Source organism: Anopheles coluzzii, chromosome 3 (genome assembly GCF_943734685.1).
Source record: "Anopheles coluzzii chromosome 3, AcolN3, whole genome shotgun sequence".
Classification (NCBI taxonomy): Eukaryota; Metazoa; Arthropoda; class Insecta; order Diptera; family Culicidae; genus Anopheles; species Anopheles coluzzii.
Genome location: NC_064671.1, coordinates 16,086,537 through 16,102,914, shown reverse-complemented (window position 1 = coordinate 16,102,914; position 16,378 = coordinate 16,086,537). Strand labels below are relative to the sequence as shown.

The window sequence follows — 16,378 nt, the reverse complement described above, 5'->3', positions numbered from 1 at the left end:
GCGATGTAACGCATTTAAGTGTTAATCTTCGAAGACTTCTAAGAACAATAGAAAGTGTGCGTCACACTCATCAACACCCGCAACCACCAAAACACACCTTTTTTTCGTTATGCCTGAAAGATCGCATGTTTATGATTGTTCTGTTAAAATCACCGCATGTATAACCCGCTGATGAGATCAATCGTTTAGTAAAAAACCCATATTCCGCTTTACCAACGAACCGTACACATAAAATGAAACAATCAGACGGATCATGCCAAATAAACCAAAACACTCGACTCGACAACCATCAGCACACGCTCGAGACCCTTTTACTTGTGGCCACGCGACAACAAAAACGTTCCAACGCCGCCCAACACACCCTGGCGCAACGGTGATAATGGCCTCCAGTATAACCCGCTACTGCTGATTAAACTGTGATTCCACTTCAACCAATCGGAAGGGCAACTAAAATACCAGGTTTTTTCTTCTCAAACTCACGATTAGAATGCGTCCTGGGCATTCGAACGCGTTTTTTGTAATAGGAGACAAATTTTCTTTTGATTAATTTGAACCAAGGGAATAAAAAATGACCCAAGCCCAGCCGAAGGCGCTGATAGCGGTCAAACATTGGATGGTGGTACATTTTTGGACGGGAGCGCACTCATTTCATGTTTAGTTCTGCTCGGTGAAGGCACGCGATCGGACACGCGCTTGTAAGATGATTCTCAGACGTGCTGAAGTGGGCCCGGGGCCACAATTACTTTTAATATCGTTGGGCGTTTTGGTGTGCTTTCCTGCTGCTGTGGACTGTTTTGTAGGGCTGCCGTTGTCAACTAAACCGGGTGAGTTGCAGTGCTCGTGAAAAGGTTGAAGTAGCTTTTGATTACATCTTTCAAGTGAACATTATTTCAATGTGCATAAAATTCATGATCAATTTCAAGCAAAGCTGTGTGACTAAAGTGTTATCCAGTTAAAAATTCTCTCCCTTTTGCGAACATTTGTTTATATTGGGTAACATTAGAACCGTTCATTCATGTTAGAACTGTTTTGCATTGTAATAGCAAATGTTCACTCTCCGGTCCGGCCGCTTCCTTGTCTGGATGGACCGATTGTGCGATAATTCGTTTGAAATAAAAAATAGAATTTCAGCTGATAATGGAATAGACTGTTTTTTGTATCTTTCACCACCATAGCCACAATGCGCGATTCGATTAAGATTGTCTGTGTCTGATAGGTTCTATCGCTTGTCTTTTTTTTCTTGTTTTGTTTTGCTCTGCACCCGTCACAATTCATTCCTTTTGCAGAGGAATGTTATGAAAGAGAATCGTTCTAGAAAGTGGGGAAAATATTCGGCAGACCGATTATAAACTCAATTATAAAGTGGAATCGCAAATGCTTTACCAGCAATAGAGAAAACAGACTATGCTGAAAACTCTACTGCCAAAAAATATCAGGTTCAAAACAGATATCTAGCAAGATTTTAGGTACCAAGTAAAGCATATGTTATTATGCATATTAAACTTTTATGACTCTTGCCATTACTCCTTTTGATAGGAATCACACGAAAGTTGAATACAAAAATTCAGTTAATCGAATGACACACCCCCTAAATTTAGCAATAAATTTTTATCGGTTGGGAAATTATAATAGGTTTGATTGATTGGTTGCAGCTAACGATTGACGTCAGTGTAACATTTCTCCATAAAGGTTTAATGCTTTATCCTAACGCAAACCCTAACGTAATGTTAAAATGTATTATTGCTGTAAGGTCTATGCTTTAGAACTGTTTAGGTAAGGCAATATGCTGTTGTTTATGTGATATAATATTACAATTGTCAAAAATCTGCTCAAATACATTGTAAAATTATCATGATTCCTACAAGAGTCAAACATTGATGATTTACAGACAGAAATAGGTGCGTTAGAGTCAAAAATAGATGCGCACTGTCAAAAATTGGTGTTTTTGAGATAATATTGATGCGCACTGTCAAAAGTTGATGCCTTAGAGCCAAAATTAGGTGGTAACGATTGTATTATTATTATAACACGTAGTACTTCTTCTTCTTCTTCTTCTTTGGCACAACTACCGCTGTCGGTCAAGGCCTGCCTGTACCCACTTAGTGAAATGAGCTTGACTTTCAGTGACTTTTTGTTACCATAGCAGGATAGTCAGAACTACGTATGGGGGCACGGTCTATTCGGGACTTGAACCCATGACGGGCATGTTGTTACGTCGTACGAGTTGACGACTGTACCACCAGACCGGCCCAGTACTCCTTCTAGACCATCCAAAACTCAACTGAAAATAACACAAACAATCAACTCTTGCCAAAAAAATTGACATACATGCGAGATCTTGGCGTTACACTTGACTCTAAGTTAACATTTCAACCACGTATGGAAGATACCATCGAACGTGCAAATTGAGCGCAAGGTTTGATTTTCAAGATGACGAAAGACTTTGACGACACTATGTGCATAAAAGCATCATGGTGTAGCTTAGTTAGTTCCAATCCTTAGTTGGCCCATCCGCTATGCTATTCGAAACATGAATTGAAACAATCCAGCGAATATACCACCGTACAACAAACGTCTCTTGCTCTTAGGACTGGAGACGCTCGAAAAAAGACGTAAAGACTCTCAAGTAAGCTTCATTGCAGGGTTGGTGGTAGATACAATTGATGCACCATCGTTTTTTTACACAAATTACGCTTTTTCGTTCCTCGTTTAATATCGCGGCAACGTAGAAAACTATATGAATCGAGACATAACACACAACATGGTGCAAATGCCACCATGAGCATCATGACGGGGAGATTTAACGAACATGTAGACTTCAAGGGATTATTTGACTACCACCTAAGCGCGACAATATTTAGAAAAATAGTATTAAATTGGTACTAAAAAAGGCTCTCGTTGGAAATCTCCTTGGTGGACGGGTAATTTTTAATAAACAACAATGATTAACAATGAACAACAATCTAAAAACTATGCCAACATTTTTGCTTTCCATTGGTATCCATAGGTAGTTGATTCCAAATAAATGTTGTATCTATGCAAACATTATCAACATATTATTTGTAATTCCAAAATAATTAAAAAAAAAACATACCAGTATGTATGCTGAAACAAACCATCTGTAGTTCGAAACTGTTACCAAACTCATCAAACTATCGGACGATTTTTGTTTTAACTGCCTTTGTTGTTTTGCTCTTAAACGTACCAACTTATCAAATTTAGTGTTAATATAAGTGGATTTTTGTTTTTATTACTTAGTTGATTACTTTGATGTGCAGTCAAGCGCACGGGGACTACCTCAACGAATTCTTTAGCATCCAACGGCAGCGTTTCGGTTGTGTTACGGTGCTTTATCAAAAAATGTGACATATGTTAGACACACGGGCAGTAACAAGCAGAAGCATTATCACCTTATGTAACACTATTTTACGATCATTCGACGTACGGCAAAGTTGTGCGTAAAAGTGCCCAAGTGAATGTGATTTAGAAGCACGGTCAGTGACTTCGAGTGATAATGTTAAACCCGCAGACGCAAATCTTGGCATTGTGGCGTGAAAAAAAACACCACTCGCCACACTACATTGCTTATGATTTAATCCTTTCGGCACACCTAGTGATAAAGGGTAGAAAGAACCTTTCTAATCTAATCATTTTGTAGCATTGCAAATCATGAGTTAATCAATTATACATGTGCTAAAGATTGGGAGTAATGGTTGAATTGTTGGCGGTTTTGGTAAAAATGGCTTTGAAGTTTGGGTATATACATTGGAATTGGTCTAAATGACTCGATAGACCTAACACCACATTCGAAAATAAGCCCTAAAGAAGAAGGAATACTTCATTACAATGACAATCTTTCATAGCAAAAGCTATAAAATATCTACATTGCAGTGTTCTTGTTTGATACGTGCTACATGCTATAGCAAACATTCCAAACATATCATTCATTCAACGTCTGTTAAATTAACCAACTCGGGTTTTGTAGCGTTCAGTTCCTAAACTCACAACACCTCTACAGTTCATTTCTCAAAGAAAACCCCAAAATTCATCTTCATTGCATATCAAAACGAATTACCCACCCGAATTGAAATACCCAAAGAAGCTCACAAACTCTTCAACAAAAGAAATTTATTTTCCAAGCTTTTCGGAGAAAACTTGCTCAATCAACAACGAACAAATCACAGAACAACATGTTGCCGTTGCTTCCCAAAACTCAACGCAAACCGTTGTTACAACAAGCAGCGCTACAGTTGCCTGTGCTACACCATGCACCATAAGCGCCTCAGAAATCCCACTCAGCTCGCCACTCATCAACGCATTCCCTCTCCACAGCACGACTCTGGCCGCAGCTATTGCTACTCGCAGACAACGCCACCGTACCGCCCATCGTCCGGCGGGTCGTGCCGGGCGACCAGTGTGACCGGCATTGCGTACCCGGGGACCCACCGCTTACCTGCCACTTTCGCTGGAAGCTGGAAAACTACGCCACCATGGGCTCGTAAGTGCGGGGTTGGTTCTCTTCACAACCGATACGTTTTGTTTCATGTTCTCCTCATGTATCGCCTCTTACGCCAGTGCCTGCTGGGACTGTCGTCTCGGTAACCGAGCGCACTGCTTCCATCCGCAATGCATCACCGCGAACGGGCTGGAGCGTGGCGTATTCGCCATCAACCGGCGCGTGCCGGGACCACCGATACACGTCTGCAAGCACGACTCCATCGTGGTGGACGTGGAGAACCAGCTCGAGGGTCTCGGTTCGACCATCCACTGGCACGGCTTTCACCAGAAGGCAACCCCCTGGATGGACGGTGTGCCGATGGTAACGCAGTGCCCCATACCGCAGGACACCACGTTCCGCTACCAGTTTACGGCCGTGGAAGCGGGCACCCAGTTTTATCACTCACATGCGGGTAAGTGATAATAGAAAACGCATAGCGAACCCACACACCTACCACCCTTTTCTATGCAATTTCTGCTAAATTGTTTGTCTCCTGTGCTCGCCCACACGTCATAGGTTTCCAGAAAGCGAACGGCCACTACGGTATGGTGGTGGTGCGCGATCCGAGCGACCTCAACCAGGCACACTACGACTACGATCTGTCCGAGCATCGGATCATCATTGCGGACTGGACGCTCGACATGGTGGAGAAGTGGGTGCCCGGCATCCAGACCGATTCGATGCGCGTCGACTCCATCCTCATCAATGGCCGCGGGCGGTACTTTAATGTATGAATAATGAATTTAAGCCCACACACACCCCACACGCTGGTCGTCTGACCGGAGGTTGGTGGTTGGTGGGGGGGTTGTTGATAAATTAAAATTTATCGAAAATTACCTCCACACCTTACCATTCGCAGGAAACGACCGGCACTCGAGCGGACGCCCCACTGACCGTGTACCAGGTGGAATATGGCAAACGGTACCGCTTTCGGTTGATCAGCAGCGGCAGCCAGTACTGTCCGTTTCAGATGCAGGTACGTGGCCCGTGCAGTTTGCACTCTGTGTGTGTGTTTTTTTAATACGAAAAGTAGTTCAAATATTATAATTACGTTACGTGCTTTATAGCATCCGCTCCAGTCGCGGCGGCAGCATTACACAGTACGACCTTCGGTCAGCCCAAAATGGAAAATACTGTTTACACCCGCAGCAACGGGACTTTTGTGTCTTTGTTCTTGGAACACTGCAGTTTGTGTGAGTGGAAATTTCCCCCCTTTGTTGCATTTCCAATGCGACCCCACCCGAAACGAGGTGCCAATTTGGTGCAAATGTGCACAATGTTTCTCAATTACGGCGAGCTTTTAAATGGGGATTTACTGCTCGGCGAAGCGTTGCGCGTTTGTTCTTATCGTTGCATTTTTAAACGATGGAAAGTTACAGCTATTGTTTTTTTGCCGATATTTCAATTGCATTGAATGTTTACCCCCGAATATGTGTACGTTTCCGAGCGCATCATTGGTGAAAGGCAACATGGTTAAAATGATGCTTTTCCTCACTTTATTAATTGGTTTTGCGAAGCACATTTTCCGATTGCACGATTGTGAGTTCTTGTTTTGTTAGAATTGCCCTCTGCCAAATATGAATAATTGAAATCAATTGCCATGTCATGCTGGTGTTGGGATGATCGCAAAAGTTACTGATGGCTACGAAATTGTACAAGAGGAAATCGTGTCTGGTTTCGAACGACATGGAATAAATTTATGGATGTTTTTTCGATTTCCGATTTCTATGTAAAACCATTAAAAACTTTAAAAGCACAATTTAATTAATTGGATTTTTGCAGTGCGTATAGATGCAAAAAAGCTGTTTGGATGATTGTAGCTATTATTGTTTGCCCGGCTGAAATTGCATCATCTTTCCATTCAAAATCACGGGCAAAACTAGCCAAATTATACAAACTCAGGCTGTTAATTCTGAAATATTGTATGCTCTATCAGATTTTAGAATGTTCTAATTTTCCGATTTAAAAATATCTCGGGAATGGCAAAAAATCTTTAAATAAAACCGAAAAAAAATCGGAAAGTAAAACATAAATCACGAAATAAAAACATAGAAACCCTGTAACCAAGACATTAAATCTATCAAATAAGAGATTATTTTCTACCTTTACCCCGAATTTCTTATCGCTAGATTCAAAACCACAGTATGCTGATCATTTCGACTGATGGCGGTACTGTGCAGCCCCAGCACACGGTAGACACACTCGTATCCATCTCTGGTGAACGTTATGATTTCGTACTGACTGCCAATCAACCGCCAGGTAAGTTTACTCAGTTAATTTATTTGTTGATTGTCTGTTAAAAAACACCTTTGAATGTTTCAATAAAATGTTGTTTGATTTCTACATTAAGTGCACTTTACCAATCAACTAATTATGTCCTCAATTGTCTCCGCCAATAAAGCTATGTACCGATCTGGTGCCCTTAAATCACTACTGTCTGTCTATCAAAATAGACCAGTAAAACAGATGTGTTTCTTCATGAAACGAGCCAATAGTGTCACTTGTCACGCTCCTGAACTAACTGTAACTGTACAGTGTATTTCTGGAAGTAAGCTTAGCAATAAGTACTAAGGTCCTTCAATAAATCGGATGAGTCAATTGCTGTATGTCACGTGATCAGCCGTACAGTTAAAATCGGCTAAACATTCGCCCAATGCAAATATAGAAGCAAATAATTATTGATCTACAAATAGAACTATAGACATACATATATTGACACAGGTATCCATTAATTAGGTACTCATTAACACAGAGTAAAACAAGGTTTCACGGAATTATATTTTCAAAGTTTCTGTCATTGTCCATGCCATTGTATTCAAGCAAAGAAGTTCAGGATGTAGAAAAGAGTAGCATTTATTCGACGATAGGTGGCATTTTTCCTTGACTTTGAGCAACATGGTACAGAGAGTCCAAAACGAAAACAAGACGTATAAGAATGAACTGAATACAATCATAAAATGTAAGATAAAGATTCAGATTATTAAGGATCTTTAGACCTTAGGGCCGGTCTTGTGGTACAGTCGTCAATTCGTACGACCTAACAACGTGCCTGTCATGGGTTCAAGCCCCGAATGTTGTCCGTACACCCATACGTAGGACTGAGTATCCTGCTATGGTAATAAATAAGTTACTGAAAGCCCCTTTGAGGCCTTAGACCGACAACGGTTGTTATGCCAAAAATAAGAAAAAGAAGACTTTCGGAGCCTAAGCAGGCTTGTGGAATCCAGGCTTGAGGTAGTGTGAAAGTTTAAAGGATTTTTTTGGCTATCAAACCATACAGAAATATCATACTTAATGCACCAAAATGTAAACTATTTGAATTCTGAGAGTGATGGACAAAATTTCTTTTAAATTGGTAGAGTTATGATTTAATACACACTTCCTCTACCTCCGTGGTAGCCATTACAGAAATAGTAAAAAAAACCTTTCAAATTAACCATTACACATTGCCCCATCGCGCAAAAGAAAAATTCTCTCTATTATTGGCCATTTCCCCATTTGCCCTTTTGATTTTAAACCCGTTTCCCTTCTCTATCGCAGGCAACTACTGGGTGCGTGTCCGCGGCATCGGCTTCTGCGATCAGATGCGGGTGGAAGACTTTGCCATCCTGTCCTATCGCACGCCGGAAACGGCCATCCCGGCCGCTGGCCTAACGGTGGAGCAAACGCTGGCCTACCCGACGGAACCGATGCCGACGTACGATGAGCCGTATCCGGATGGTATCGTGTTTAACCACCAAACCGCACCCTGCTACACGCCGAACGATACGTACATCTGTGCGGCGGACCTGGAAGCGTACGAGGTGTTCCGCGACACCGGCCTCATCGATGCCGTGCCCGATCGTACCTTTTTCCTGGGATTTCACGTCATCGAGGCGAACAATAGCTTGCTGTTCTCGGACCGTGGCACAAGCCATTACGCAAGTAAGTAAACCCCGTACCGGGATCGGATATCGTGCCCGGTGCGTATAAACATTAAACAAAGTGACCCGGTTTAGGTAAACTCACATACCTATTTGCATGTTAATGTGGAGCCGTCAGTCAGTGGGCAGCTTTGGTAGAGAGGCAACATTGCCGTTGCTGGCTAGTCAGTTGGCTTAAAAGCTGGAAGGCTTTATTAAGAAGTTATTTAATTTATCGTTGATAGCCGCACGAACAGGAGCCTTGCTCCTGTGGAGTACAGCAGCGCGTGTTCCGTAAAAGGCTCAAGAAAATATGCAAGATTTAATGAAGATGCTGTCACTAATTAAATGAGTTATGCAGAGGCTTACTCGATTGCTTCCCGTCTACCTGAGGAACCTGAGGGTGATTATTTTCTTGCACCCTTCCCGGGGACTAACCATCATGTCGGACAAACGGAGTAAACCGCTCTGATATACGAGAGCCCATAATTGGAGCTTTGGCCGGGCGCATCCCAGACGCCCACAGACAGCCCAAGCACAGCAATTAAAAGGAATGCAACCTTCCATTCGCTCTTTGCAGCTGTCCGGGAGGGCTTTAACACGATCGGTGCTACGAACATGATCAGCTTCGTGCCGCCCTCCTTCCCGCTGCTGATCCAGCCCGAGCTGATTGTCGACGAGAATGCCCAGTTCTGCAACGTCAGTCATCGGCCGGCGTACTGCACGGACGACCATCTGTGCTTCTGCACCCACCGGATGAAGGTGAAACACAACGACGTCATCGAGATCGTGCTGTACGATACGGCCGAGGGTAAGTGTGCCGAGGCGGGACTCTAGTTCCAGCCGGGTTGTGTCTCACTCCCATCGTTCAAACCACCCACCCTCTGTTTGCAGTGCGACAAAAGTTCTACCATCCGTTTCATCTGCACGGGCATCGATTTATAGTGACCGATTCGGGCAGCTTCCCGAGCGACATCCTTACGGATCAGATTGCCTACCTGCGGAATCTACGCACCGTACGGCGCCCGAACGCCCACTGCCCACCGTACAAGGACACGCAGTCCATCCCGAACCGGGGCTACGTTAGGATACGGTTCCGGGCGGACAATCCGGGTAAGTGGGGGTCGCGGCCGGGCGGGTAATTTTGCTCGGCCAGAGTCTTACGACAACGGTGCCGGCGTTTTCTTCTCCGCAGGCTTCTGGCTGGTGCACTGTCACTTTGAATGGCATCTTGCCGACGGTATGGGGCTGGTGTTGCAGATTGGCGAACCGGACGAGATGCTCAAGCCGCCGGCCAACTTTCCACGCTGCGGTAGCTTCGAACCACCGGTGGATACTGGTGGTGACGCGCAAGGCACCAACGGTACGGTTGCCCGTAATGCGCTGTGATCCTTAATTTATCGCCAAAGCTTATGCTATAGTGTATTTCTCTGTGTCTGTGTGTGTGTATGTCTATCTAGGGTAGGAATAAATTTTGAATTTATCTTCCAAAATCCGAACTCTCCTGCGTTCTGATGCTTCAGGAGCTACAATCAGTGATTCTTTGTTATTCGCTCAAGTTTCCAAGAATCTTTCGAGACGATTTTTTTTAACATATTGACCTAGTTTGAAGTTGGAACGGGTTTGTATAAAAAAATGTTAATAATAACAATACAAATGCACGCAATTGACAAACTTTCGTGAAAGTTCTAGAGAAATTCGATAATCAAAAATAATTTCCGAAACATAATAAACTGAAAAGGTTACTTGAAACCATATTGGAGAATGGACAAACCAATCGTATTTCCTATTTTAAAATATGCCACCATCTCCCTGTCACTCTTGATTTGACTTGCTTACTTGCAAAAATAAATCTACGATCTTACGAGCTGACTGTCGTCAATTATTTGGAATTTTCGCCATGGTGGATTGTTGGAAATTTGTTGGAATATAACTTTTGCATCATGTTGGTCCAAAAAATTTCGATCAGACGCAGCTAGGGGGAAATTGGAACAGTTCGGGTACTAGGGTTTCATATCGAAATACAACTAAAATTCGCCTGAAAGGCTCGCACTGAGTTTTGGCGTCACTGGTGCGATTTCTACTTCCCGATATGTTTTTTTCATGATTCGCAGGTACTATTTCACCGTTTGGCCGGTTGCATCGATACAGTCCCGGCCAAGCTTACACAGCAAAGTAGCGACATTTCCCTGGACCTTCATTTGAAGCTTCTTGTCGCTCAGGGTAGTCGGGCATTCGGAATTTGGCTTTCTATTCGATGCTCTGATTGTTGCCTAATAGTGTCAAGATGTTGTAGACACCGAAAGAGGCGTATACGACGTCCACAAACTGCCGCACGGAGACCGTTTTAGATGCTACGGGGTTCCGTTCTTTGATTACGCACGCTTCCAAACGAATTAGCTACACTTTTTTGTCCATCACGGTTAGAGTTCGACTAATAGAGGGGTCAAATTTTGTCTGCTGATTCATGATGATAATGATGAAAAATTTTGTCGATTTTTATTAAATGCAAACGTTAATGTTGAAATGCAACTAAAAGTGCTGATAGGATTTAAGGGCCACGCAATAGATCCTTAGGTAGTTGACGACTGTACCACGAAACCGGCCTAAAATCCTGATCCTAACCGGCCAAAATCATAATTTAGCCTGTTAAAATATTAAAAAACGTTGAATGTTGAATTTGATTTAATAGAAAGACACTGGAAACCCAATGCTCAACTCCAAAATTAATGCGCTAATAACAAGTTCACTTCAAATTCAAATTAATAACGTTATAGTATCTCAGAAATTGAGAATTTTTTCCCGCAATAGATGTATAACAACATTGAGGAAGTAAAAGTATGTTAAATTTTAACAATTCTTGAAATGAGCTTTGTGCGTAAAAAAATCCTTTCCCATTAAAATGTTATCACTTTCATTAGATTCTAAGCTGTTACCTTACTTGTGCAATATAAAAATTGAATATTATTGTACAATGTTACGTTTTACAAAAAATAACAAAAATAGTAAGCTTACAATTCTTAAAATCGCTACAAAGTAAATGTACAACTGTCTGTTTGGTTTATGAAAGGTCATGGAAGGATTTGTTGGTGCCGATTGATGTTGCTCCAATCAATCTGCCACAGTGTGTTACTAGTTAAACACATCTTTAATCTATCTCACCATCAAATACCAACAAAGGCAATCCACAAGCAAGGTTTAATGCTCATAGCTGTCCGTTCTACGAATTTGATGCCACGGAAACAGTATTCGTAAATTAGCGTTCCCATGTTCAATTACCCTTCATTCACTTATCGATTTCCAGCCCTCAATCACCGGTTCGATCAGCACACAGGTTGATTAGTTGCAGCTTAATCACCGCCACACGCAATTACATCGCTCAATCGCTCACAATCGCCCGTAACTTTGGATGGAGCCACATCGCTCCCCATTGTGCTTTTCGCCGTGGTGGTGTGCTTTTGGTTAAACGGAATGCTTTGTTGTGCTTCCCGTACGATCCCCTGAACACAATCGAAAGCTTATCTGATCGCGTACCGATTGCTGGACGTTGGGTTGGGGCTTAGCGCTGTGCTAGCATGGTACAATAGGGGCAGGCATTATCAATATCGCTCGTGAAGGAAACAAAAGCGTTGCCATTAATTTTGTTTCATCCGAGGCAGTGCGAGGCAGGATTTGCGCTTGGCAGATATGCAATCCGCGGTTTGCCGGGGTAGGTTTTAGTACATCTAAACGTTTGAATCGTGTTTAGTACCAATGCAAGTGGGGAGCAATTTGAGCACAAAACAGATATGTTTTTAGAAGCCTTTTAAAACTTAATGTAGCTGATATTCTAGCTGGAATTATGAAATAGCAGCAGAAAATACGAAATTGCTTATTCAAACTCCACAAATTTTCATGTTTGCATTTAATCTTCACACATTTCCCTCTTCGTGTTCAAAGGATGTACCGTGAAGCGGATTTTTCTACCTCACGCCAATTACTATTCATGAGAACTGGTACAATCATGCAATAAGTTCACTATGCTACTACCACAAACATGCCGGGTTGACCCTTCAAACATGCCAGTTAGCACTGTCAAGGGAACGCCGATGACACGCTCCAGACGGCCGACCCGTTTCCTCATTTGAAATTTCTAATCAACCGAAACTGATTGGCATTTCGAAACCATTTCTTTCTTTCCTTTTTTTCACCACACTTTCCATATTTGATGACGCAAAAATATGCGTACCGGCCCACGACGTTAGCCAACGCCAAGGCTTTTCGTGGAACGGACACGTTTAAAGAGCATGTGCAGACGCTAAAGCCGTTATGTAAATGCAGCCGAAATGTTTTCTGTGATCCTGAAATCACATCACATTTATGTAACGGTTTTTTGTTTTGATTTTATATAAAAAACATTATTAAAAAGATTTATCCAAATCATTTGCTCACCTCACTCATAAGGATGCCTACGCAAACGCCCAATAAATTATACAAATTTCACCGATACGCCTTCCACATTCAAAACGCCAATCTGCCACCATCATTGAGCAGCTGTTATTTGTCCTCCCATTTGCGTAAAGTCACAAGTCTACGCATTAGGACCCCTTTCGCCTGGCAAACAACTGTTGCTAAAACGAGGAAGCAAACAAACCGTACAAATGTCTTCGGGTCAACCACGCCATAACCCATTTCCCCCCCGCGTACACCTTCCCCTTTGCGACCGTCAAAGAATCACGGGAACGGAAAGCCGTTGTAATTTGCCTAATTGGCTCTTTGAGCAGTCGGCCAGCAATCGTCCGGGATGTTTTCAGATCAATTTGTGGAAGGGTGTGCTGCCGGTGGGATGCGTGCCGGGGGGAAAGTGGGAACGAACAGGAGAGGAAGTGTGCCACTACACACTGTTTGCTGGAACAATTTAACGACTTCTACACCTTCGGGTTATGGGGAGGAAAAATCAACGCCAGCTACGCCAGCCTTTTGCTCGGTAAGGGTAAAACCGTAATCAACGTGGTAAGGAATTCAAGGCCTGGATCGCACTGCCAGCACCAGACTTGGAGCAGGGACTGGCACTAGTTGGAAGGAAAGTCGGGTAGGATTACCGGCACCGGCATGAATATAGTTTTCCTGCGAGCAAATATTTGCATTTGCGGCACCGAGGGAAACCGTGTTTACATTAGACGTGCGTTTTGAAAAGGATCTACGCAAAGAAAGGGAGCGAGCGAAAGAGTGAGCACAAATTATTGTACGCAGTCGAGAATCGGTTTGAAGTGTTGAACTGAAGTGAACACGGAAATCTAGGCATAAGAGGCCTTTTTTTTTACATGCAGAGAAATGACTTACATCCAGAAGGTACAACACATATCCCTCGCAATGTCCCAGTAGATACCGCTTGAAAAGATTCCACCATAAGAATAATACATCATCATGTTTAATCTATTTTCCAATTTTGCATGTAGAAGAAAAACAGACTGGGCACAATTTTCATTTAACTTGCTTGCAATAAAAAATCCAAAGCGTGCGGCGACTGTTTCTTATCGCGACGAGCTGCAACCCGTAACGAATTACCACCTTTTTTCGGTAAAAATGTTTTCCAGGCCACATGGTACAATTTTTCACGAAATTTCCCACCTCAACAATACTATTGCTGATTGCTTTGCTGTTTGTGTTGCACACTGAAAACTGACGGACAATTTCCCGTACAAATGAAATAAAATTGAGGCGAGGAACAATTTTGCTTCATGATTGTCGCGATTAAAATCGTTACGTACTTTAGATGATGAAGAAGTAGAAAAAAACACCAAGCGATAGGATGAAGGGAATGTTGTGTTTTCTTTTCCACAATAACGCGTCCCGGTTTCACCAAAGCCAGGGTAGAGCAAGCAATGTATGGGGGTTCGTTTTTATGGGAATGTTTAGTGAGCTGAAATTTTGAAGGCAACAATATCATTTGTTAAAATTACATTATTGTTTTAAATTAAAGTCAACTAAAAACTAAAAATATGAGAAATTTCAATTGTTTTCCTAATACCTTCTTTTAGTTCTGTAAGATACTGGTTTTATCATACCAAAAATACTTCAAAATAAGTTTCCTTTAAAGAACGCTTAGGTATTTTGTATAGTAAACAATATAAAATCTCTAAACCAAATAATAAAAATAATGACTTCTGAGTTTCTTGTGAATTATTATTTATCGTATAAAAATACATAAATTTTGGGTTCATAATATGTGACTATTAATATCCTTCATATTAATACGTTATTTTTGTCTACGAAGAAGTTTAAAATAGCATTTCAATAATCTGCACTCGGTATTTAAACTTTCAATATAGAAAGAAAATGCATAAGATGACAGTAATATAAATAAAACAAGATACCATTACTTCAATATCTAATCTACAACAGATGACTAATGAAATACAAAAAATAACAACACAAAATTGTGTTTTTTTATTTGTTTTAATTTATTAATGTATTACTCAAACATGATATCCTACATAAACATGAACGAAATCCGCATATTTAAGCCAAATTGATGATTTAATTGAAGAAATGTTAGTTTTTTTAGAAGAAACGGCCCTGCTGATTTACTTTACAGTTTTATATAATTCGAATTTGATGTTTGGAAAAATGTAAACCTTTTGATTGAAACACATTTTACAGGGTTTACCAGCATAATAAACAACTGTCCACTTGTTTATAACAATAGTCGTTTTGAATAGACACCGCTGTCTACCACTTGCTCACACGTCAGATGGTGTAAGCTACTCTGTCCATTTCAATAACACAATTTTCGCCTTCGATAAGCAACTGTCAGATTCGGCACAGTTTGTTTTGTTTTGACAAATTTTGCAAAAACAAAACATTTTCAAACACGTTTCTTTTATTCAAGAAATATGCAGTATAAACCATACATTTCAATAAATCAAAACATTAATTTTGTTAATTATACAACAACCACAAGAATCCGACCGTTATGCAATCGAAGGCGAAAATTGTGTTATTGAATTGGACAGAGTAGCTTACACCATCTGACGTGTGAGCAAGTGGTAGACAGCGGTGTCTATTCAAAACGACTATTGTTATAAACAAGTGGACAGTTGTTTATTGGACTGGTAAACCCTGTAAATTTTTATATTTAGCATTGATATAACAAAGTAAATGTCACCTAGATTTAATATTTATTTATCCCCAATGTAAAAATGTTGCCCACCCCTGGCAAAGAGTATACAAACTTCTTCAACCTATCTGACCGTGCTTTTCTTTCCACGAACACAACACGAGGGTGTAGCAGAAATTTACAGCGAGCGTAAGAAAGTGCATAAAAGAAATCATAATTCCACTTTGCCTTTCCAACTTGTTTTCCCTCCCTCCCCATTCTCAATCGCCCACCCTCTCCATGTTTAAGGATCTCAATTTATGAACCACTCCCGGGCGTGTATTATCCTATGTCTGTATGTGTGTCTGTGTGTATGTTTGTGCAATAACATTCCACCGTGATCAACTTACCCGTACGACCCTTTCTCCATGGGCTGTTACGTCCGCCTGTTTTCTCCCTCACGCGAAGCCGCGAAAGCGGTAGGCACAAAGTCGTAGTCACAGATTTTAATCGAATCAAGCCCAGAACTAATTTGCACTGAACTTGCCATCTTACACACACACACACATTTACACTCACACCGAATACGAGAATTGGAATGAGCTACCGCAAACATCATTCCATAATCTTGTAACGCGAGAGGGGAGAAAGTAAAACCCATCACACCCCATGTCGTGTCGTTACAAACAAGGGGAAACGTTGCGGTGGTTTTTTCTTTATCGCGTTCTATCAATTCCCAAAGGATAGCGAGGAAAAACAAAACGTAAAAAAAACACTTGGTAAGTACTGATTTTCGTTGTGTATTCCAGCCAACGGAACTGCACGCACGCACACAGCTAATCAAAGCATCACATCGTAGCTCAAGACAACTGGCAATTCCAACGCCTGCTTGGGTGGCAT

General features: G+C 41.7%; 1 protein-coding gene across 1 annotated transcript; it reads left to right on the top strand.

Annotated features, from left to right (window-relative positions):
* The first annotated feature begins 617 nt into the window (after positions 1-617).
* On the top strand, positions 618-9,900 carry LOC120955588 (uncharacterized). The gene is made up of 10 exons (XM_040376609.2): positions 618-824; positions 4,333-4,498; positions 4,576-4,910; positions 5,015-5,226; positions 5,358-5,474; positions 6,628-6,757; positions 8,039-8,422; positions 8,981-9,211; positions 9,295-9,513; positions 9,596-9,900. The coding sequence occupies exons 1-10, from the start codon at positions 701-703 to the stop codon at positions 9,787-9,789; spliced, it is 2,112 nt and encodes a 703-aa protein (XP_040232543.1). The 5' UTR covers positions 618-700; the 3' UTR covers positions 9,790-9,900.
* Positions 9,901-16,378: the final 6,478 nt, after the last annotated feature.

Excerpts from the sequence above, each read along its gene's own strand:
- LOC120955588 (XM_040376609.2), top strand. The coding sequence starts at position 701 with ATGATTCTCAGACGTGCTGAAGTGGGCCCGGGGCCACAATTACTTTTA. Across the intron at positions 4,499-4,575 it reads AACTACGCCACCATGGGCTC|TGCCTGCTGGGACTGTCGTC; the intron begins GTAAGTGCGGGG and ends CTCTTACGCCAG. Across the intron at positions 5,227-5,357 it reads GCCGCGGGCGGTACTTTAAT|GAAACGACCGGCACTCGAGC; the intron begins GTATGAATAATG and ends TACCATTCGCAG.